Below are 24,726 nucleotides of genomic sequence, written 5' to 3'. Positions count from 1 at the left end.
CACATGAAAAATTCAATGTTAAACTTACATGTTGATGTAAAAAAGACGAATAAATCAGACCAAAACAATTTAACATGTGACAAAAAGATGATCAATCGATTGGATACTTGAGTTACAGAAGACACAATTTGAATTAGGATTACCAAATTAAGATACAATCTCGTTTGTGGGGTAGATATTGTGTAACACTTTTAAACGTAATTCTTTAACACACTGTGCCTTTAAGGAAAATCGTCACTCTTCAGAGTGACGGAGCACATGTCCCAGCATGCATCGCTCCGCCTTAGTAGTAGCCCACGGCGGGTATTTCCACGCTACTGTGTTGTGTGTTCAAACATGTGTATATTTTGAATGCTGCGTCTGAAGTTATTGTGTTTTTACGGTCTTTTATTTTGAGTGTGTTCGTTCCTGTTTTAAATCTTGAAGCACTTACTTGAAGAGTGAGTCGGACAATAATGAAAGTAACAGTCCCGGCTTCAGTGCCCGCGCTGCTCGTGAACTGTGCGCAGAGCGCGTGCTCGGGTCTGGACATCACCGCTGTCACCCTGTGAGGGATGTGGCGGGAGCTTTATATTATTCTGCAGGAAACCGGCACGCGCACAAGCTAACCTCGCAGACAAATTTCATAACCATAACCTGTGAATATCGTAGTGTGAATCTATGAGCATGGAGAAGGTTGGTCTGCTATTGCTGCTCTTTATCCTGACGTGCAGTCTGACAAACGCCGCCAAACTCAACATACCTAAAGTTTTATTACCTCTCGCCAGAAGTACAAAAATTAATTTTACACTGGAAGCAACTGAGGGATGTTATCGATGGTAAGTACACGGAATATAGCTTTATTTATTCATTGAATTATTAGCTTTATAAAGAAGTACTGAGATATCGTATGTTATTAATAGACGTGTCACGTGACAGGTCAGAAGAAGAAGTTGGGTACCTGCAGTAGTGAAAACATGGTGCCTTATGAATTATTAACAAGACTAATAGTATGCAACAATAAAATTTTTATAACTATGTATTCAGATATTAGACCACGTGGTGATGTGAGAGAGGATGTGATGCTTGTTCTTCTCTAGCTGCATTAAATGACAAAACATTTAAAAATAATTTGTGAAACGAACTTATTAACTTAGCCTTTTATCACCCATGAATGCTTGCAAACCTTTGAGTTTCACACAAAATAATATATATTATGAATGAACTTTCATAATAGAAAAAAAATACCATAGAAGGCAGTGGCAACATTCTTCAAAATATCTTATTTTCTTTTTATAAGATGGAAAAAGCTCGTAAAGGGTTGAAGAAGTGGAGTGTGATTGATAGAATTTTTCATTTTAGGTTGAACCTATTTTTACAATGTAGCACATTATGACAATATCTACATAATTTATTCAATATGACGTCAGCTGTAAGTTACACCGTGCTAGCAAGTTAGGAATGTGACAGTTTAGCAATACTTCTGCTTAAATGTATGACCCAAGGGCACTGTAATCTGTAACATCATGCAAACATCCATACATTTCCAGCAGGTGACACATTTTCTTGTTGAAATTGATTGCTGAAGCTTTTGTCGCAATCTACAGGAATATGACAACATTGAGCTAAACTGTGAAAAAGATTACTTTAATGGGTATAATAACCCCCAAACACTTGGTGTGCGACTTTGTGTATACATATTTAGAGTAGATAAATGTTTTAAACTAATTACATTGCAAAATGATGATACATTACTTAACGTTTTACGATATTCGTAAACATTAGCTAAAATCAACAGTGAGAAATAGCCATAGTATAGTTATATGTTAAGTAAATTTAATAAAACAAAAGTTTATTACTTATTAACTCGATTATGACATTTGATTTTATTGCATTATTAGGCATTAATTAACATCAATTAAGATTTTAATTCATCTTTATTTCTGCAGTGCTTTTTACAGTGTAGATTGTGTCAAGGTAGCTTAGCATTGATAAACAAAAGAGAGTAAAAGCCATAATATTTCAATCATTATGTAAGATTAAATGCTTTTAGTTGTAATTACATTGACTATTTAAATCAGGGGTGGGCAAACTCGGTCCTGGAGGGCCGGTGTCCTGCATAGTTTAGCTTCAACTCTGATCAAACACACCTGAACATGCTAATCAGTGTCTCCAAGATCACCAATTATCTATAAGCAGGTGTGTTTGATCAGAGTTGGAGCTAAACTGTGCAGGACACTGGCCCACCAGGACCGAGTTTGCCCACCCCTGATTTAAATGAACTGATGTTAATAAATGCACTTTACTGTTTAGAGTTAACAAACAAATGTCCTATAAATAGTCTTATAATTGTCAATGTCGTAGGCTAGGTTAGCATGTGAATATGTTCATGTTTGAAAGTAAAACACAGATTAGCTCTTTAAGCGTTTGATGCTGTAATGATTGCCAAATACACTATGACAATATGAATATTATTAAAAGCATGTTAAAAGATCATATAATAAATAATTAGTGGTATTTTGGAGTGCCCATGGTATCATTATTTCGCATGTTCAAAATGTTGAAAATTAGTGTATATACCTGATTTCTAGAGGTCATTTTCCTGAACATTGTTAGCCAGTAGAGAAGCAAAAGGAGGAGTGAAAGAGGGTAAATGAATTCATTCTGATGTAAGTTATGTTGTTGCGCTCTCTGTCTCCACAGGTCATCCAACCGGCCGGAGGTGGCCAGTATCGAGGCTGTGGATGTGGATGAGCGTCAGTGCTCTCACAGGGCGGTTCTGCAAGCCCGCTCGACTCAACCGTCCAGACTCACCAGTATCATCCTCGCTGAGGACATCTGTGAGTGCCAGCTGACTGGTCTTTTTTTTTATTTTGATCATGTAGACCAGGGGTGCCCAAAATGTCTTGCAGATTTTAGCTCCAGATTTTAGCCTGAACATACCTGCACAGATATTTCTAGAAAGCCTAGTAAGAGCTTATTTAGCTAGCCCAGGTGTGTTTGATTGGGGTTGAAATTAACTTTCAATTTAAGCTGCAGTCACACTGGATTTTCTCCGCATAGACTTCCATTCATACGCATGCAAATGCATCAAACCGGAAGCGCAAGCTCGTGAAACAAGTTTCGCAGTTCGCTGCGTTGCAAAGTTCAAGCTTAATGAACTCTGACCTGCTAAATCACATCATTTCACTGCGTAAGACCAATCAAGCATAAAAACCTCTCTGGACAGAAATTTAAAATATGGACCAATCGCTCGCTTTTTTTAAATGTCTAATTATCTTGTTTGATCCCGCCCCTTTTCGCTGTGCCGTACAACAGAATTTTGCTTGCAAAAAATCTAGTGTGACCGCAGTTTGAGAACCCCTGATCCTGGCCATAGTTCTCAAACTTGATTCCTTAACCCTTTAATTACCCCATAAAGAAAAAAATTTTTGGATTGCATTATTGTCGCTAGTTAACACACTCAATGCATTTTTTTTCAACGCATCCAATAATTTCTGAAATATCAACCTCTACCAAATGGTTGATATGTCAGTTTATGGTAAAAGTACCGGAATTAAAGAGCCCATATTATGGGTTTTTGAAAATGCTCTTCCATATAGTGTGTCACACAGCTCTAAGTGAAGTGAAATATCCAGCTAAGGCTTAAATCTGTAATTGTACAGTGTTTAAAACTGTTGATTCATCTATAAAAGATTCGACTCATAGTGCTTCAAACGAGTCATCTTGATAACGAGTCATTAGGTGTTTTGTGATGACGCGGCCACGAAACAATTAGTTGCGCGCGCAAACCCGGGAGATTTGAAACCTGCGGCCCCGCCCACTAACAGAAAAAAAGCAACACACACACACACACACACACACACACACACACACACACACACACACACACACACAGAGACACACACAGACACAGACACACACAGACACCGGTCGAATGAAGTCACGCTGTGCAGATGGATATTATTGACAGTCTAATCAAAGATGAAACCTCAGCAATATAGCCCAGCCTTGAGCAGTTTGAGTGCTTCTGGAAACTACATGCTTTAAAAGAAGACTTCATCAGTTTGTTAAAGGAAGGATCAGTAAAGACTGTCAGAACATGGATCAGTGCATCATGAATCAGTTTCTTCCCCCATTTCACAAGTGTAAGTACGTGCGATTAAAACTGTTGCCTCGTTTACTCTAGTTTGCAAATTATGTATTTAGTTGTGTTTTGTTACTTGTAACCGCGTGTACTGTATCAGGTTAACTCTTTATTTTCTCATATCGCGTGTAAAGCCACGTTGAAAACGCGATGCGTGCCGCTTTGTTTACGGATCGTCAGCTGTTCCTACACACATGCAACGGTCAAGTTTCAAAATATTTCAACTCAGATTCGAGGTGAGGTGTCTAAATTGCACCCAGCAAGCTGAACTGGCGATCTAGGCATGTGTGTTGTGTTCTCTGGGGAGGAATGTAATGTGTGTGCACCGCCCTCAACGCGATAGTGAAAACAAAAGGGACCCGTTAGTAAAGTGAGGACCGGGTCGCGGTTGAAATTGAAGAAGAAGGGGGGGGGGGGGGGGGGTTATTATTCGCGGATATAACTGTGGACGCGGGTGGTGAGGGGGTGTCGCCGACGCCTCTATGGACGCACTGGCCCTGTGTGTGTGTGTGTGTGTATGTGTGTGTGTGTGTGTGTGTGTGTGTGTGTGTGAAAAGAGCAGGTAGCCTGTGATGGGCTAGGAGATCTCTTCGCCAGTTCTTGGACTTTTTGCTTGATAAAATAGTTAGTCGTCAGTATTTTCTAGTCCATCGTCTGTATTTACATTCACCCACTGGCAGCCAAAATCCACTATGAAGCGTGTGTGCACTGTGACTACTTTTATATTGTTGATTAGCAGCTGGCCATTTCACTCTGTCTCGCGCTGAAGCCTGTCAGTGTCGTCGACCAATCGCAGCAGGCTGTCATCGGTCCAATCAGCGCAGATTAGCTTCGCGCTGAGGAGGGGTTTGGGAACAAATGAATCGCTGAACGATTCATATGGGAGTCGCTGGGATAATTAGGTAAAAATAAATGCAGATTATAAGACCATGAAAGTGTTTTTTGACCTTGCATGCATATTAGACTGTTGTTGGAGACCCTTACAACCTAAATATGACCCTATTTCATGTATAATATGGGCTCTTTAATACATATACTATGAAAAATCTGAAAATATGACGTGTAAGACCCATTTATATTAAAAAATATTCAAAATAAAACATTTTTGAATACTAAATCATCTTTATTTTTTGAAGTATGCTGTAAAAATATTTCAAATTCTCATTTAACATGCTTTAGTCGTGCTTTAGTCGTTTTTCTCCAACCCTAATCAAGCACAGCTGATCCAACTAATCAAGGTGTTCAAGACTACTAGAGACTATTAAGCATATGTGAGTTGAAGGTGATTGTAGCTAAACTCTGCAGAGCTGTGGCCCTCCAGTAATTAAGTTTGAGAGCATTGATGGCAGTTCATATTAGTTCATGGTTTCCGCTACATTCATTCTTCCATGGCGGGGCGCCACGCCAAAATTGATCCCGCCACGGCTACATTACAGCTTCTTATTCAAAACATTGTCGTGTTTTTTTAATAGCGGGTTATAATCGCACCAAAACGTATTAAAAGGTAAGTGAATTATAACAGAGCGAACTTTCCTGTAACCGTAGTAGTGCTGTGCGCTGTTTGTTTAACTCTTTAAGGTGACTGACTGACTGACAGGTGCGTGATGCGCGAGGCCAGCAAACACGACGTATAGCCGTTTCACTTTACTTCAGGAGGCATTAATGTCGCTCTGTAGGTCTATTAGAGACATTCACAAACATTCCTAGCAAATCTAATAAATGTTGGAGACATACTTGTTACATAAACGCACTAAATCGCACTTCAGCAGCGTTTATTTGAGAGCGCGCAAGATCTTTTCTTGAGCAGCGCTTTGTACGCGAGCAGAGGAAATCGGTGCACAAGCACAGAGATTCGCATGCTCGTAGGCTATTACATAAATGCCATCTCGAATTGTGCTCGAATACTGTGCTCACGACATTTGTCATTGAAATAACGCCACAGGTAGTTGGTAGATCTGTGTAAAAAAGGCCTGCCGCCACAGCTGGAAGAAATCCTAGAGGAAACACTGTAGTTCATGTCTTACAAACGATTTACGTAGTGCATTCTTATAGTCATTATTTGCTTTATCACTAACTATTGTTGTCATGATTATCAGGGCGTAGTAGAAGTATGTGAATTGGGACACAGCATATGTGTCTGAAACTTTCTTCCGCCATAAAAATGTTTTTAATCTGGTTGTTTTTTTCTTACATTTTTTTTTTGCATCCGAAAAGCGTTTTGACAGGTGTTTTGGTCTTACTAGGTATACTTGAAACTTTCAGGTAGGTGTTCAGGTAAGTTGAAGCTAAACTCTGCAGAACACTAACACCATGATTGGTGACCCCTGCCCTTGTCAATCATTCGCACACACATGCAATACTTCAACCGCCCCACCCCCAAACACACGCACATGAACACACACAATGAGAATCTGCTGCTTTAACTTTTATGAATATTATCTTGCTGAAAACATTTAATACTTATGCAGGTACTTTTAGCATTAGAAAATATACTCTTTACTTTGGTGCCCTCTCATTAAACATTGCTGAATAACTCCACACTGTTGAGGGAAAACCTATACATTCACAGAGTTTGAGATGAAGATGAGGTTGTTTCTTTAAGCAAATGAAAGTAACTTTGGCTACCTTTTTTTAGGAGTTTAGTGAAGGCAGGGTGTTTTTGACCCTAAGTGCGAATGGTGTATAGAGAAGACAACAGGAGGTTCATAGGGCTATATTTTCCAAGTGTGAGCCGGTTTTAAGAGTTTGTTTTTCTTTTTTGTGTATTTTTGTAGTTTGGCCGTACAGTGGTTTTAGCAGCTTCTGTTTGCTAACACACACTGAAATTGTCCCAATGTAAGATCTGATGTAGTTTAGTCCTTCAGTGGTGTGAGAGTCTGCTGGTGGTGTGCTTTCAGTGACGGGACAGGTACTGCGCTGCGACGCTATAGTGGACGTCATCAGTGAGATCCAGATCGAGTCGACCACACGAGAGCTTCATCTGGAGGACTCTCCACTGGAGCTGAAGATCCACGCGCTCGATTCAGAGGGTGAGTCAAACCTGCTGACCTGCTCAGACATGCAGGACGGGGGCTGGGAGATCAAAGGTGCAGCTCAGCCAGAAATGTAAAGTTGCTGTTAGTTTACTCACCCTTCACATGGCCATCAAAGATTTAGCTGTTTTGTTCCTGCAGTTGAGCATTAAAGAGAAACCATGGTTTCTAGTCAAGTCTCTGGTCACCAACCTTTTTTAGCCAAGTATCTCTACTCTCTGCTTTGCTGAATGGCAAGAACTACCCATCAAAAAACTGGCAGAAAAATAAAGCAAATATTTAATTTCTAACTTTAGATCTTTGATTTAACATTTATTAACCATGTAAAATGCAGTTGTTTAAATAATTAAAAAAAAACTTAATTTGTTGCAACCAAGGAAATCTTTGGCAATGGATGACACCACTTAGGGATGAAATTTAGAAATGTAATATTTTGATTTGTTTGATAATCTGAAACATTAAATTGACTTTACTTTATTTTGTGTGTGTAGTCGAGAGTAACGCACATTATTTCTGTCAAATATATGTCCGTAAGTGCTCTATTTTTACTAAAGCTCTATTTTTGTAAATATTCAAGGGTCATTTGATTATCAGTTTTATACAACCTGTATTTTGTTGTACAAACACTTCTTCGTGGCAAGACAAGGTAAGTTAATTTATATAGTACATTTCATACACAGTGGCAATTCAAAGTGCTTTACATAAACGGGAATAAAAGAGACAAGTATAAATCAAAATAAAACAAATAAAATAAAAACAGATGAAAACGGCTTTTCATATTCCAAAACGCCGGTGTATCATATTTTCTTATTTTACTCTGGGACTTCCCCATTCTGATGATCACCCCCCCCCCCCCCTGTGGACTTTTTCAGTACCTATTAATCTATTGGACGTTTTTCACCTAAATCGAAAAGTTTACAGCTTTAATTATGTACCCCCCCAATTTCAACTTCCTTCTGGGCCCCTGATTTCTATCCCCTCCCAGGAGTAGATCGCTTTAGCTAGCCAAACGTAATAAAAGGTATTGATCTCAGCCAGATGCCAGGGACTATAACCCCCCCGTAACAGATTATCTGTGGCGAGTCACGTCTTGGATCTCACAAGTAATTACGCTGCTATCCCACAGAGACAGATCTACCAGTATCATACCTGTCAACATTGAGATCTGAAAATAAGGGATGTGCCCACCATAATAAGGGATTCCCCCGACACTTCCACCCCCCACCGTTTAAAAAAAATCCCAAAATTACTAAATATGTTCATTTGGAGCTGTTTCCGTGTAAATAAACAGTTAAATGGCCAGTAATATGTTATATTATTAATATTTACGAAGGAAAAATTAAATAGTATACATTAGCAAACAGTTCAGCTTATTAAAATTAAAAGCTAATGAAATAGATATCTATCAAATCATCAAGCTATCAAATCTTATTAGCCGTTTCTTCACTGTATAACTTACACATTCTGATTAAAGAGCAACTAAAGTTCCCCAAACTGCTTTCTGCCGTTCTTGCGCTATCTTATTATATATTAGTATTTTCATAGCAATTTAAACTAGCCCTTCAATATGTACAGCAAGGTAGAAAAAGCTAGAGATTTGACTGCAAATACTCTTTGTAAGAATGACATAAACAGACAACAGCCACTGATAAATTCCAGCAGCTTTGTGACTCGATAAACGTGTAGTATAGTATGTGGAAATGATAAAAACACTGTTTTATCATTGACCAATAACACTTAATATTAACTTAAAGTAACAGTGATTTAGTCCACCAGGATAAGTGTGCAGAGATTTAGGATTGTAATCATGTCCTTTTCATCAGTCTGTGTAATCTTATTCTTCATTCTGGCTCAGGAAACACCTTCAGTACTCTGGCCAGTCTGCTGTTTGAGTGGACCATTGTGAAGGATGCCGAAATGGCAGGTTTTCCTGACTCCTACAACACCCTACGGTACGAGCATGTTTCTTCACATCAACAATGCTGGCTGACCATGTAATTTGGATTTTTAATTTTGAAGTTTTTTTTTCAGCTTAACAAAATAAATAAGTATACATACTGAAGTTGCTTTATTTTATATTTTCAAGTGTGACACTATATATCATTTGGTGTGACTGTTAGAACTGTGACCAAAAAAAAAAAGTAAATGGGAAATTAGCTGCAAAAATAACAAGCGTTCTGTTAGTTTTATAACCACAGGGGTTGTTAGCATTAATCTAAAATAATTGGAAAGGAGAAACGTCTTACTTTGATGATTCAGAAAAATAATTCAGAATCTAATGGATCTGCACAATAACAAAATTTTACGATATGCACTTCAACGCTGTCTTTTTAGTCTGCCGCCCCACCTCTTGCTCTGCGCTGATGTGCAGGTAAAGCGAGTTTGCGGCTGTAAACAGCACCCCCTCTGTTCAAAACATGTATCACGATTTATTCAACATTTGTACCGGTTTGAATCATCACATATTTGAATCGATTTTCAACCGACTCATGGTGAATCATTACTTCCCTACATATGAATGAAAGTTTAAAGGAATGTGTTTGCTATTTTTGTATTTTTTTTTTGTCTTATTAGTGAAGTAAAATCTCTGTTCATTGAGACGATCTCCTTTTTCTTTTCTTTAATGTGTTTAAAATATTGAGAATATGTCTATAGCAGAAATCTAAAGGGGGTCACACAGCAGAAGCACTGCTCGGCGGCGCGCCGCATAGTGCCACGTAGCGCCATACATTTCAGAATTCTAAACATAGGTTTCTATCAGGGTACACACTCCGGCACCGCAAGTCTGCATCTGCGCCCAGGCACGACTCAGGAGACTGTTAATTTTTCTGCGACACCACAGAGCGACATTTGAATAGTTTCGTAAAAAATAGCATGCGAAAGTGCGCTTCTGGTGTGCGTTAAGCAGGTCGCACACCAGAAGTGCCGCTCGGCGATGCACAGCATCGTGCCATGCAGCGCCATGCATTTTAGAATTCTAAACATAAGTTTCTATCAGGGTACACACACCGGCGCCGCAAGTCAGCGGCTGTCTGCGGCGCCCAGCCACGACTCAGGACACTGTTCATATTCCTGCCGCGCCACAGAGAGCCATCTGTTTAGTTTCATGTTAAATATCATGCGAATGTGCGCATCTGGTATGTGATACTTTTAGCTGTCATGTGCGCGCCATGTCGTGGCGCAGAGCGGCGCTTCTGGTGTGCGACCTGCTATACTTTCAACCGTGTCGCAGCATCGAGCAGCACTTCCGTTGTGCGACCTGCTTAAAGGGGGTCACACACCAGAAGCGCCGCTCGGCGACGCGTCACGCAGCGACATGCATTTTAGAATTCTAAACATAGGTTTCTATCAGGGTACACACACCGGCGCCGCATGCCGCGGTGGCTGTCGGCGGCACCCAGCCACAACTCAGGACACAGTTCATATTTCTGCCACGCCACAGAGCGCCATCTGATTAGTTTCATTTTAAATAGCATGCGAATGTGCACGTCTGGTGTGTGATACTTTCAACTGTCAGCGGCGCATCTGGTGCGTGACACCCTTAAGGCTCCAGCCTACAATCCTGGTTTCTGTCTTTTCCTGCAGGGAGCCCATTCTCTCATTGAGTCTGTAGTTCAGCGTGAATATGTTCATTTTAATTCTGCAATGCATTTTTAAAAAGTTAATTAATTCAACTAAAAAGTAACTTGCGTTTGAGTAACTATTCTTCATTTTTAAAAGTAATGCATTACTTTACTCGTTATTTAAAAAAGTAATATTATTACGTAACTTGCATTACTTGTAAGACATTACCCCAACACTGAACAGTAGTTTATGTTTCAAAAATCTTTGCCAGGATTGATCGCAAGTCTTATTCATTTGTACTATTTAAAACAAGAATAATTTTTATATCATATTAAAAGTTCCAAAATACAAAAGAAATGTAAAAGTAACAATTTAGCAAGTACAGCTGATAAGTTCAGACCAGAATAAGCATTCAATCATTCATTCATTCATTCATTTTCTTTTTGGCTTAGTCCCTTTATTAATCTGGGGTCGCCACAGCGGAATGAACCGCCAACTCATCCAGCATATGTTTTACACAGCGGATGCCCTTTCAGCTGCAAACCATCACTGGGAAACATCCATGCACACTCATTCACACACATACACTACGGACAATTTTAGCTTACCCAATTCACCTATACAACATGTTTTTGGACTTGTGGGGGAAACCAGAGCACCCGGAGTAAGCCTGCGCCAACATGGGGAGAACATGCAAACTCCACACAGAAATGCCAACGGACCCAGCCGGGACTCTAACCAGCGACCTTCTTGCTGTGAGGTGGCAGTGCTAACCACTGAGCCTCCGTGCCTCCCAGTGTAAAATAATTACTTGCGGAAAATATAAAAGTTGAGCCGGGGCTCAAACCAGCAACCTTCTTGCTGTGAGGCGATTATGCTGCCTCCAGAATAAGCATAGTTATTTATTTTAGTTTATTTATGTACATTATTTGTTATGCTGAATGCAACACTAAATTATAATCCAGTCATATGGTTTTAATATGCTTTTTGTATATGAAGTGACTTTTGTACCGTTTCCTTGTCTGTGCTGTTCTACAAGCCTGACTGCCCATGTAATGTTGAGCCGTCTGTCTGCAGGATCCTGCGCTTTGCGGAGTCGGCATACACTCCTCCAGGATACATCTCTGAGATGGAGCGTGTGGGACATCAGGGAGACATCGTCCTGGTTTCAGGAATCAAAACCGGCCATGCCAAACTCAAAGCCAAAATACAGGAGTCAATCTATAAGGTCTGTGTCACATTTCTGATTGCTTTTAATGCTAAATGACAGTGTGTGTGTGTGCGTGTGCGTGTGCGTGTGCGTGCGCGTGCGCGTGTGTGCGTGCGTGTGCGTGCGTGCGTGTGCGTGCGTGCGTGTGCGTGCGTGCGTGTGCGTGCGTGTGCGTGCGTGTGCGTGTGCGTGCGTGTGCGTGCGTGCGTGTGCGTGCGTGCGCGTGCGTGCGCGTGCGTGCGTGTGCGTGCGTGCGTGCGTGTGCGTGCGTGTGTGCGTGTGTGTGTGTGTGTTTTTTTTTTTTGGTGTAGAAAAACATTGTGAAATTTCTGTCCTCACACTGGCTTTTCATGATTTTGGTGCACTTTTGGTTGAATATGTTTTTCAGGATGTTGGTGCTGCTGAGGTCAGACTGCTGATCCTGGAAAACATTCTCTTGAGTCCTGCGTACGACGTTTATCTGCTCGCAGGCACATCCATCAAATATAAAGTGCAGAAAATCCGTCAAGGAAAGATTACTGGTATGATTGATTTATTCATTTATTTTTTGGTTCTTTCATTCCTTCGTTGATTCATTAATTTCTATATTGATTCATTGATTCCATGATTGATTCATTTATTCATTCCTTGATTCATACATTTATTTCTTGATCAATTAATTCTTTGATTGATTAATTGATTCATTTATTTATTCCTTGATCGATTCATTCTTAGATTGATTGAATGATTCATTCATTCATTCCCTCATTCATTCATTTCTTGATTGATTGATTAATTTCATGATTAATTTATTCATTCCATGATTGATTACTTCATCAATTCGTTGATTGAACCATTCATTCAATCCCTGATTGAATTATTAATTTATTCTTTGATTTTTTTTTTCATTCATTCCTTAATTTGTTTTATGATTTGTTCTGCATTCATTCATTCCTTGATTCATTCATTTCTTAATAGATTGATTCATTGGTTGATTAAATCATTCCTTGATTCGTTCATTCATTACTTGATTGATTAATTTATTGATTGATTCATTCATTCATTGATTGGTTAAATCATTAATTTATCAATAAATCACTTTTTATTTGTTATTACAGTGTGTTTGAGATTAACCCCCCCCCCCCCCAAAAAAAAAAAAGAGCCTTGATGTAAATCGTTCAGTAAAGAGATTTAAATACACTACCAGTCAAACGATTGGAATCAGTAAGACTCTGTAATGTTTTATCAAGAGCTTATTCTGCTCACAATGATGCAGCCATTCTTTAAATAAAATAAAGGTAGCATGGATAATGGTATGAATCATTGCTAGTGTTTTTTTAACCAATATTAACTGATCACAATAGAACTGCATATCATCGTATTATAAGGGTTTTCTGAAGGATATTCTGAAGTATCATGTGACGCTGAAGACTGGAGTAATGAACATGAACACTCAGCTGTGAATCACAGGAATGAATGACATTTGAAACTGCAAATGTACTGTATCTACACTAATATATAACAAATGAATAGTTTTTAAAGTATTTTTGTTCAAACAAATGCAGCTTTGGTGAGCAAAATTGGCTTCTTTTAAAACTTAAAGTCTTTCTGATTAAAAATGTTTGACTAGTGGTGTAGTAAAATTGTTAAATGGGTCCAATATAATTTCAGTTAAAGCGGCTCTACAGACCTTTGGCCTGATTATTAGTGTTTAAACATAAGCATCATTCAGGAACGAGTCAACAGTTCGATGAAGGCTTTAAGAGCAAGCAGAATCCTTTCACGATTGGTTGAGGTGCTGGAAATCTTTTGAAAATGCTTGAATTTTAATTTAATATATTAATAAATTAACTTAAGCTAATGAATGCTTTTGGATAAAATGAAACTCTGGAGTCTTATTTTTAGTCTGCACCCTTTGCTTCAACAGTAGGAGAAGACTAAAACATGGCGATTATCTCATTGTGAGTGAACAATGCATGAAAGCTGACACATTTTCAAGGGCCAAGGGGAAGGCGAAGGGGTAGGGGTATAAAATTGGACCCAAATCTTAATTTGTGTTCTGAAGAAGAACAAAAGTCTCACTCGTGTGGAACAGCATGAGAGATTGAGGTTTCAGTTTGTGTTGAACTGTCTCTTACAAAACTGGAAAGCAGGATCAGAGACATGCATGTGTGTAGTGCAGTGTTTCCCAACCCTGTTCCTGAAGGCACACCAACAGTACACATTTTCAACCTCTCCCTAATCAAACACACCTGAATCAACTTATCATAACATCAGAAGAGACTCCAACACCTGAAGTGAATGGGTCAGAAAAGGGAGACATCCAAAATATGTACTGTTGGTGTGCCTCCAGGAACAGGGTTGGGAAACACCTGGTGTAGTGGATCAGTAGATGCGCTGTCTCTGTTACTGTCTATGTCTTGAACATGTCCACTTTTATTTCAGAGCTGTCCATGCCCTGTGATCAGTATGAGCTTCAGCTTCAGAACAGTGCAGTCGCCCCTAATGGAAACCCAAACGCCCCTGTCGCTACCCTGGACCAGAGCAGCTCAACAGTGTTTGCCCTTCAACACGGACACACCAACATCTTGCTGGACCACAAGAGTATCCTTCACATGGCCTTCAGGCTAATCAAATGATACACTTTCCTAGATTCTTGATGATTGTCTGTGGTTGAATCGAGCAGTGTGTGAGATATTCAATGAAGAATCTGCTAACTTTATCCTGAGGTTTTCCTTCATTCCTAATATCCAGGTCTCGGGATGCAGGGAGCTTCTCGTCTGCCCAACAGCACCATCTATGTTGTGGAGCCTGGATACCTGGGTTTGTTTGCTTTTGCTTTGGTTACCTTTTTGGCACATTGAATTCTTATTAAACAGATGAATTGATGTGCTATTGATTTTGTTTTTATTAATCATCCCATGCACCAGCATTCAAGATTCATCCAGAGGATCGCTGGGTGCTTGAGACTGGGAGGAAATATGAGATCTTCATTGAAGTGTTCGATAAGTCTGGACACAAGATTTATCTGTCTGATGTAAGTTTACTTGGACAATTAAAATGGTTTTGGTTTGGATCATTTCTGATTGTTTTCCACTCCAGAGAGGAATCTGAAAACTTTATTATATTACTAAATTATTGTACTCCTTAAAATATGTAGTTCACCTTTTTTATTTGCTTAGTTGTTGAATGTTTTGTTGTTTGATTATTGTCTGTCTATTTAAAGGGATCACTTTAATAAGGGGTTTAAAATTCTAAGGGGCTAAGGGGCTAATAATATCTCTGAGAGGGGGGGTTAATAATTCTGACTTCAACTGTATTTTAGAGCAGTAATCACAATACCGTAAAATCGTGATATTTTTATCCAAGGTTATCATACCGTCATAATCTTATACTGGCCTATGCCTAATGATGAGTACTGTCAGAAACTCTGCTGCTTCCAATCACTCACAAAAATGAAGTTAGAGTGGTCTGAATGTGCACTCTAATATATAATAAGTGTAATTTCTTTAATAAGAACAACTCGCATGTTTTTTTGTGTGTCTTAAGTCGTTCAGAACAAATCTGGATCACAGTTTGTGGCTGTTCTTTATTCATTTTTTTTGTTAATTGAAATTTCTTGTTTTTGCAGAACATCCGTATAGAAGCCACATTCCCTGCGGAGTACTTTGAGGTCCTGGAGTCGTCTGTTAATGGATCTTACCACCATGTGAAAGCTGTAAAACAGGGTCAGAGCGTCATTGATGGCACACTGAAAGCGGTCGTTGATCAAGTATGTGTTGGAGTGTTCAGTGTTGGTGCTTTGACAGTATTGAGGTGGATTGTAAACCCCGATTGTGTCTTCAGGCAGGAAGTGTCCATGCGCTCTCAGTTCCTGTGCGTAATGAGCAGGACGTGGAAATCTACGACCCAATCGTTCTCACACCGGCCATCCTGACGTTTCCATGGCAACCTAAAGAGGGAGCGTACCAGTACATTATCAAGGTGCGCTTTACGTGTTCATTCATTCATTTTCATTCGGCTTAGTCCCTTTATTTATAAGTGGTCACCACAGCAGAATGAACCACCAAATTATCCAACATATGTTTTACGCAGCGGATGCCCTTCCAGCTGCAACCCAGTACTGGGAAACACCCATACACTTTCACACACCTACACTACGGACAATTTAGTTTATTCAATTCACCTATATCGCATGTCTTTGGACTGTGGGGGAAACAGGAGCCCCTGAAGGAAACCCATGCAAACACAGGGAGAACATGCAAACTCCACACAGAAATGGAAACTGTTCCAGCCGGCGCTTTGCTCATTACAGTTCAAAAAGAGGAAATCCCGGCCTTTTTTCTTGGGAGCCCCCTGAACATATAACAGTCTGATACAGTATATGTGTGTATATCAACTACAGGCAACTAAATTTACATGATAACAAAAATTCTGGGATCATAATACATTACTCCTTTAATATATGTAGTACATTATTAATGTAAAGATGTTGAATTTGAATATTCTACTTTTCGTATCAATGTTACTACAGTAAAACCATGGTAAATGTAGGTGATTTGTAGACTGAAACACCTTCCAATTGGATCGCTGTGGTTCAGGTGTTTACTTTCTATCGACCTCAAACCATATAAGCTTCTGCACCCCCCTCTGCAGACCCCAGGTTGGGAACCACTTGTCTGTGTTACGTTATTGTGATTTTTATCTCCATTTCAGGCTACTGGAGGAAGTGGGAACTTCAGCTGGTCGTCCACTAACTCAGCAGTGGCCACAGTGACAGTAAAAGGTATGATGACCACGGTCAGAGATGTCGGAGTCAGTGTGATCTACGCCCATGATATGAGAAACCCACTGCACTATGGAGACATGAAGGTGATTCCTTACACATTTTATTTTATTACTGTTAAAGGAACACTCCACTGTTTTTGAAAGTATTGTACAGCTCCCCTGGAGTTACACTGTTGAGTTTTACCATTTTTGCATTCATTCAGCCAATCTCCGGCTCTGGCGAGAGCACTTTTAGCTTAGCTTAGCATAAATCATTAAATCAAATTAGACCATTAGCATCTCACTCAAAAATGACCAAAAAGTTTTGAATAATTTTCTTATTTACAGCTTGGAAATGAAAAGTTGCTGTTTTCTAGGCCAATGTGGCTAGGAGGAATCATTCTGGCCTAATAATCAAGGGCCTTCGCTGCAGTACATGGTTGTTAACAAATCTCAATGTGATATTTGGGCAGCATAATATTGGGTGAAACGACACTGTAATATTTAGTTTTTTTCTTCTCGATTTGTTAACAGTTAAAAGCAGTTAATGGGATTAAAAATGAAAGAAAACGTACCTCTTTACTATGTCCCATCTTTCAATTCCTCCCTTGTCCTTTTCAATGGACAATAACAGCCAATCAACAGCCAGTCAGATGACGTACAGCCAATAGCAATTGCGAACAAAATAAGCTTAAGTTTGGGTCCCACCCCCAACTTAAAACTTCCTGTACGCAAGGAGTTCATCTTGCGCAAGTTTATATATGTACAAGTTTATATATGCTCAATATATTTATAATTGCGCATGTGTTTAGACAATTTGTGTGTGTGGGTTCAGGTTGCAATGTTTGTTTTTTGTCTTCGCTTCGGGTTTGAGTGCTCAAAATTATGTTTTTTTTTTAAAGGTCAGTTACTGTATAGGTATTTTTTCTTTTTTTACATTTGAGTATTTAATTTCTGTGTCTGAATACTGAACAACGACTTTTACAATTTATAAAGCTCTGTTTATTTAACTCTTTCCTCTGTTATATTTGTATATACTTATTATTTGTTTATTATTATGCTACATCTACAAAATCATCCCAATCACTCTAAAGTTATGAAATCTTTCCAAATGGAGTTATTCAATTCATAATTTTTCCCCCAGTATCGTGCAGCCCTTGCATTTAAACCTCCAAAAAGATGCGTGACACTTAAGAATAAACCAGCCACTTTCTTCTCATACTGACAGTACATATTATTCATTCAATCATTTTCTTTTCGGCTTAGTCCCTTTATTTATCAAGGGTCACCACAGCGGAAAGAACCGCCAACTTAACCACACATTCACTACGGGCAATTTAGCTTATTCAATTCACCTATAGTGCATGTCTTTGGACTGTGGGGGAAACCGGAGCACCTGGAGGAAAGCCACACGAACATGGGGAGAACATGCAAACTCCACACAGAAATGGCAACTGACGTCAAAGTACGGTACGTTTAGCTGGCGTGAACGTGTCTGCTGAACTCGAGTGCACTTTTTTCTGCCTGAAAGAGGTTGTCTGGGGTACGGTTCTTGCAAACTCTTGTACGGTTCACTTAAATGAATGCAATCGTACCAAATAACGGAAGTGAACCGCTAACTGTACAACAAACTTTCGTTTTCATAACATTCATTCGTGTGCATGACTTTGAACCACCGACCTTGAGCGGGACTGACCCAGTGCAAACAGTGATAATGTTTGCTTGTCTCCACCAAAAGCGACTTCTGCAGACATCGCGTGATGTTCTGAACGTTTTTAATGTTTTTTTTCTTTGCGGATTGACGCAAGTGGATCTTTGTATTTTGGCTTTGGCAGCAAAACCAAAAGATTCAGTAAAGGCAGAATGACTGTGACATGCGGATGTCTCCATTTTGGCGCTTTGCTTTCGTGGCCTTCACCTAGCAACAGCTGTACACAAAACAGCAGCTCGATGACGCAAGTGTACTGGGGTTCAGAAGAAAAAAAGACTGTGTGAGCACAAACCAGCTGAGGTGGCGGCAAGGGGGGACAGTCGAACTTGGGTTAGTCCAGGTTATTAAACCAAGTGTGAAAGCACCCTTAAACATGTCATCAGTTTGGGAAATAACTGATAAAGAACAAAATTCACTGGAGGGCGAATAATTTTGACTTCAGCTGTATTTTGAAAGATGTAACTTTAATTTCAGATGTCATTACCCTATTAAGTAACCATATGAGTATGTAAATATTAAGCTGTTGTTGTGTTTGCAGGTGTATGTGATTGAGCCGGTGGGGATGGAGTTCAGCCCGTGTGCGGTGGAGGCTCGTGTGGGCCTGCATCTGGATCTGCCCCTGCGAATCTTCGGTCAGCTGGGGGACGAGAGGGTGACACTCAGCGACTGCTCACACTTTGATATGCAGGTGGACATGGAGAGTACCGGCGTCTTCCAGTTGTTGGAGGGTGAGTGGAGAGAAAATTGTTTTCTTTCTTGAATGGGAAACAAAACGAGACATTTTGATGCTTCTGCACATCAAGGGTATAGATCCTAGAGCTGTCTAGGATTTTACCACTAACATTTGAACGCTGTTGAGTTCTTAAACGCAGTTGATTGGCCCTTGTGTTCACATTATTAACAGATATGACTGTTATTGGCCGTGAAGGTCACTGTTTTACCGCTCTTCACCGCTGTTCACTAAGTGCAAACACAGATAACCGGACACTGGAGCGTTTCCAAGCTGCGTCGATCAGCTAATCTGTCTATGAGCTGACATATGAGTGAACTGCTGATGGTTCGACTGATCGATGCAGGTGTGAAGAGTGGTAAACAGATGACCCTTTAACTCTAGAACTACCGGTGTCGTGGTTTCTGGCCATTCCATTAATTAATCAAACTCAGTCGGGAGGTTATGAATATTAGAGGAATAGTTGAGCTATTTATACTTCTGTCAGATGTGGTTCAAGTTCGAGGAAAAAAACCCAATTCAGTGTCTGCGTGGTATAGTAGCCTATACGTCACAAAAAATCAACATATGCGCCTTAAGGTTCATTGTCAATGTCTTTCATCATGCGCACATGAACCGCGAGTGGGACAAAGGAAATAAGTCATAATCATAAGACATAATCTTTAAACTAATGACTTCTATTACAAATGTTGACAGAGGTTTTGTGATATAATAATAACAGCGGAGCATTAATTAAATGCATATTTTCCGTGGAGCGATCGATTTGAGGTAGCCTGATATTTTTATTTGACGGAAGAAAAACAAAACATGATTGGAAAAAACTGCATATGCCGGTTCTTAAAATGGATTCAGTCAGTGTTTTTGTTTTGTAATCCAAGTTTTTCATTTAAGTGAAAAATATTTAGGGCAGGCCTATTTATTTTGTTCTTTTTATGTAGTTTATTCTTTATTTCTATGCTGTTTGAAACACTGCATGTGCCTGAAGGTGTTCTGTATGCTGCTGTCCGCATGTTAAAATAAATCAATATTTTAAAATGCAATATTTAATGTGTCACACAAAATAGATGCATCAATCATTATTTTTTTAATTAAATTATAATATATTATTAATTTGACCAGTTAATGTTTAATATTCAGCTAGTGAGTGGCGTTTGTCGGTTGGCAAAATTACCCGAAATGAGCATCCCTAATTTTGATGTAATGTATGAAATGTATGTAACGAAAAAATTGTGTGTGTTTACGTCTTCAGGTAGACTTCCCCCCGGTCAGAGCCACTGCAGCGGGGTCCGAGTTAAGGCCTTGACCCCCAGTTACACCACCCTGCTGGTTAGCTATACCCATAGTAATGTTCACCTCAGTGCAAAGATCACCATTGCTGCCTACCCGCCTCTCAAGGTAAGCTGTTGTAAATAAGTGAATGTGGAGGACAGGCGAGCAGTGGTTCGCATATTACCTTGCTTCATTCTCTTTGACAGCCGATTGACCCCGTGTCTGTGGCTGTGGTGACATTGGGATCCTCTAAAGACATGACTTTTGAAGGAGGCCCCAGGCCATGGGTGCTGGAGCCCTCCAAGTTCTTCAGAAACCTGACGGCTGAGGACCACAACAGTGTCTCTCTGGCTCTGTTCGGACCCGCCGCTCGCACTTACTCCACTCATTTGGTCAGAGCCACATGCCGAGCTCTTGGGGAGCAGGTAAAGAAGCCTGTGATGTCATATCCTGTGGACCGTCTGTTATGAATGTGCACTAGTTGTGTAATGGATCACAGTCGACCCAAGGTTGTCCATGCACATAACCTGTGGATTATGTATTTGTATATTAATCCTAAATTTGTAACGATTAAAGAGAAAGTCTAAATATTAAAGTTTTATTTCTGCCGATATTGTTTAAGTAATTAAGTAGGTTGTGTTCATGTGAATGGTTTATAATCAGTTAACAAAACTAGCTTCCCTGTAAAATATAATGATGACGGAGGAGGTTGTTATGGCACCTAAATGCATGACTTCCGCAGGTTATTAAAGGTGTTTTCAGTTTCTAGCCTTCAGTGCATTCAGTGTATAGCTACTAGTGGACACTGGATTATTTTAAAGCCGCAAAGATCTGCTGGTCTGTTTATAAGCTGACATACGAGCGCTGATACAATTCACTGATGAATCGACTGATCTTCATGGCTTTAAAACGCTCCAGTGTCCCTGGATCTGCAGTTACACTCGGTAAACAGCGGTGAGTTCGGTGAACTGATGACCTTCATGGCCAATCACAGTCATTTAGGTTGAGCATGTAAACACAATGGCTAATCAGTGCTATTTAAGAACTTCCTATAGCACATTTCATAGACCGTGGCAGTTCAGATCGCTTTAAATCAAGAAGAATAATAAAAAAGACAAGTATAAAAAATAAATAAATAAATAAATAAGTTTGTGTTAAAACAGGTTATAAAAGAATGAAAAAGAAAAGAAAGACACAATATTGCGATCTGTTGGACGTAGCACAGTGCTAATTCAGTAAAGGCACAGCTAAACAGATGTGTATTCAGCCCTGATTTGATTGTGCCTAATGTTGGAGCACATCTGATCATTTCTGGAAGCTGATTCCAGCAGTGAGGGGCGTAGTAGCTGAAAGCCGATTCACCCTGCTTTGACTGAACTCTTGGAATTTCTAGATTATGTAAACCTAAAGATCTGTTAAATTTCAGTTTAGGTTGGTATTAAATTCCAATATCGTGACAACACTAATAGCTGCACGGTTAACCATTAAAAAGATCGGGATCGCCCAGAGGTAAAGTGCGTCGACATATAGCACTCGAGAAGACCAGAGTTCGATTTTCAGCTCTAGGTCCTCTGCTGATCCTTCCCCCTTTTTTTTGCTCCCCATGTATTCCTGTCTCAACTCCACTGTTTTATATAATGAGGGTGAAAAACCCCCAAAGAAAAAGGATCAGGATCTTGAATCTTCAAACACCCACACAGTCTTATAAACGATCTTGATTTGAATATGTTTATTAATCCTTCGGTGCTGTGCATTCAAATTTGCATTTGACAGAGAAGGAGATTCAGTCTTCAATCTTTACAATCAGTATTATAATTTATAAGTTACAATTAATCAAATAGCACTGAAGTGGGAGAGCACAGTTTCTAGTTCAGATATAAACACTGATGTTTATGGTAAAGATTAAAATCATAGTTTACGTCTCCACCAATGGCGTAGTGGTTCGTGCATCGACCCGAGTTCAATTTTTACCTCGAGGTCCTATGTCAATCCTTTCCCTTTCTCTGCTCCCCACACTTTCCTGTCAATGCTCTCAACTGTCCTGTCCATTAAAGGTGAAAGCCCTGAAAAAAAAAATCAGTTTAAAAGCAACTTGACACTCCAAATGAAGTTTTTAACAATCACATAGTTGGCACCAAACAGCCATATAAATTCACTAATTGAAATAAGACTACAAAAATAAACATAATCTTGTTTATACATTTTGTTGTTGTTTGTTGTAAATTTACACATTTAGCATTATCAGCAACAGTAGCCTAGGTTGTTTTTCACACGTTTAACCTCCCAAGGGTGTTTTTTTTACATGTAGTTTTTTTATTTCTCTTTGCTATTTGGGCTTATGGACTTTTAGAGAAAAATGATGTCCATATATGTGGACTCGTGGTCCGAATTTACATAAAACTCTTTTTCCTGATTGTTTTTTAATGCACATTTAACATAGAATTTTTTTTTTACTTGCTTTGACTATCGGAGAGTAAAAACTATTTTTTTTCCCCATTTTGGACAGTTAAAAATAGTGTTTGGGACATTTCAAATGCTGCAAAACAGTTGCAGGATGACAGTGTATGTCTGTAATAAAATATTAAACATTCAAAGTATTTCAAATAGCCACTTAAGAGCTAAAATGTGCCGTCCACACTCAAGCCCTAGGAGGTTATGAATTGTATATTTTATTTTAAAGTTGTATTCTTTCAGCTGGTTCTTTCTTGATTGTATTTTTATTAAAATCACAGGTTCTGTAAGTTATTTTTGTTAAATCCAAAAGTTCGATCTTGTACAGTTCTTGTTATAAATAGAAAACTATTTACATTGTCTCCTCCTTTTTGCTAATCTGAAAAATGATCCTATCAGTGACTCAAAAATCATAATGTGGTCCAAACCATGAGATTTGTCATCCGTTTCACCCACTACTGATATGTTTACAGTCTTCACATAATTGTGTCTTCACAGGTCTTGGCAGTGACCGTTGGGAACCAGCCCACCGTGACGAATCCCTTTCCTGCTGTGGAGCCGGCTGTTGTCAAATTCGTTTGCGCTCCTCCGTCACGTCTCACTCTGACCCCCATTTACGTGAACCCACAGCTGGACGTGTCCTGCCCTCTGCTGCAGCAAAACAAGCAAGTGGTGAGCATTCAAACTCTGCAGGTTTATTAAGACTCAAAGTTATTGCACGTGATGTTATGTACATAGAAACTCAATGAATGTAAAAGGGTCTATTTTAAAGAGAAAGTTCACCCAAAACTGAGAATTCACTCATCATTTACAAACCTGTTAGAGTTTCTTTCTTCTGTTGAACACAAAAGAAGATGTTTTGACAGATGTTGGTTACTGGTAGCCATTGACTCCCATACTGTTTTCTATCTTACTTTGGCTACTGGTTTTCAACGTTCTTCAAAATGTCCACTTTTGTGTTCAGCAGGAAAAAAGAAACTTGTAAATGTTTGGAATCATATGAGTATAAGCATATGGTGAGTAAATTAGGGATGAACCATATTTTCTGTTTCTTGGAAGAGAAAAACACAAAAGTATGAGCCGAAAAAGGTTGTTTTGTGGTTTCGTTCTCCTTCCAGCCACTGCACTAGATGTGGAAAGCGCTGCTCTATGAAACCCATCAATTTCAGGGCCGGTTTGCTGCTTTATCAACCAAAACTCAATGGATTGCTTTTATTTAATAAATTAATTCATTTATTTTTTCAAAGCATTTTCGGTTTTAGTTTTCAGCCAAGTGCGTCCAAAAGTTTTGGACCAGAATTATTTCGCTGCACCCCAAGAGTAAATGTACAGTTTTTGGGGAACTATCAATTTAATGTCAAATATGGGTGAAATAACATCTGTTCTGATTAAAATATCCGTCAAATAAACAGGTTTTCATACATTCATTCATTTTTCTTCGGCTTAGTCCCTTTTATTTACCAGGGGTCGCCACAGTGGAATGAACTGCCAACTTATCTAGCATATGTTTTACACAGCGTATGCCATTCCAGCCGCAATTCAGTACTGGGAAAAGCCCATACACTCTTTCATTCATACTTATACACTACGGCCAATTTAACTTATTCAATTCATCTGTACCGCATGTCTTTGGACTAATGCCAACTGACCCAGATGGACTCGAACCAACGACCTTCTTACTGTGATGTGACAGTGCTAACCACTTAGCCACCGTGCTGCCCCATCTAGGTTTATATATATAAATATATATAAATTGAATGATTAAAACATTTTGCTGTTAAATGTGTAAAACATTTTGGCTTGAAGAAGGTAAAGTATAATTGTATAGATAAAAAGTCATCGTTATTACTGCACTGAGACCTTATGTAATGAATCTGTTCCAATTGT

At 39.3% G+C, this 24,726-nt stretch overlaps 1 protein-coding gene across 1 annotated transcript in view; it reads left to right on the top strand.

Annotated features, from left to right (window-relative positions):
- Positions 1-277: 277 nt before the first annotated feature.
- nup210 (nucleoporin 210) overlaps positions 278-24,726 on the top strand; it is an 80,772-nt gene continuing 56,323 nt past the window's right edge. The window contains exons 1-16 of the mRNA XM_056448804.1: positions 278-818; positions 2,683-2,819; positions 7,024-7,155; positions 9,014-9,110; positions 11,800-11,950; positions 12,321-12,453; positions 14,357-14,515; positions 14,666-14,734; positions 14,842-14,948; positions 15,543-15,683; positions 15,758-15,895; positions 16,628-16,783; positions 18,928-19,117; positions 20,369-20,514; positions 20,595-20,813; positions 23,338-23,511. Of these exons, the coding sequence (XP_056304779.1) occupies positions 661-818; positions 2,683-2,819; positions 7,024-7,155; positions 9,014-9,110; positions 11,800-11,950; positions 12,321-12,453; positions 14,357-14,515; positions 14,666-14,734; positions 14,842-14,948; positions 15,543-15,683; positions 15,758-15,895; positions 16,628-16,783; positions 18,928-19,117; positions 20,369-20,514; positions 20,595-20,813; positions 23,338-23,511 (2,307 nt within the window). The 5' untranslated portion in view covers positions 278-660. The remainder of the gene's footprint in view (positions 819-2,682; positions 2,820-7,023; positions 7,156-9,013; positions 9,111-11,799; positions 11,951-12,320; positions 12,454-14,356; positions 14,516-14,665; positions 14,735-14,841; positions 14,949-15,542; positions 15,684-15,757; positions 15,896-16,627; positions 16,784-18,927; positions 19,118-20,368; positions 20,515-20,594; positions 20,814-23,337; positions 23,512-24,726) is intronic.

The sequence above is a fragment of the Danio aesculapii genome, chromosome 23, assembly GCF_903798145.1.
Source record: "Danio aesculapii chromosome 23, fDanAes4.1, whole genome shotgun sequence".
In the NCBI taxonomy this organism is placed as follows: Eukaryota; Metazoa; Chordata; class Actinopteri; order Cypriniformes; family Danionidae; genus Danio; species Danio aesculapii.
Note: the sequence above shows the minus strand (reverse complement) of the source record. Positions and strands in the feature narration are given on the sequence as shown.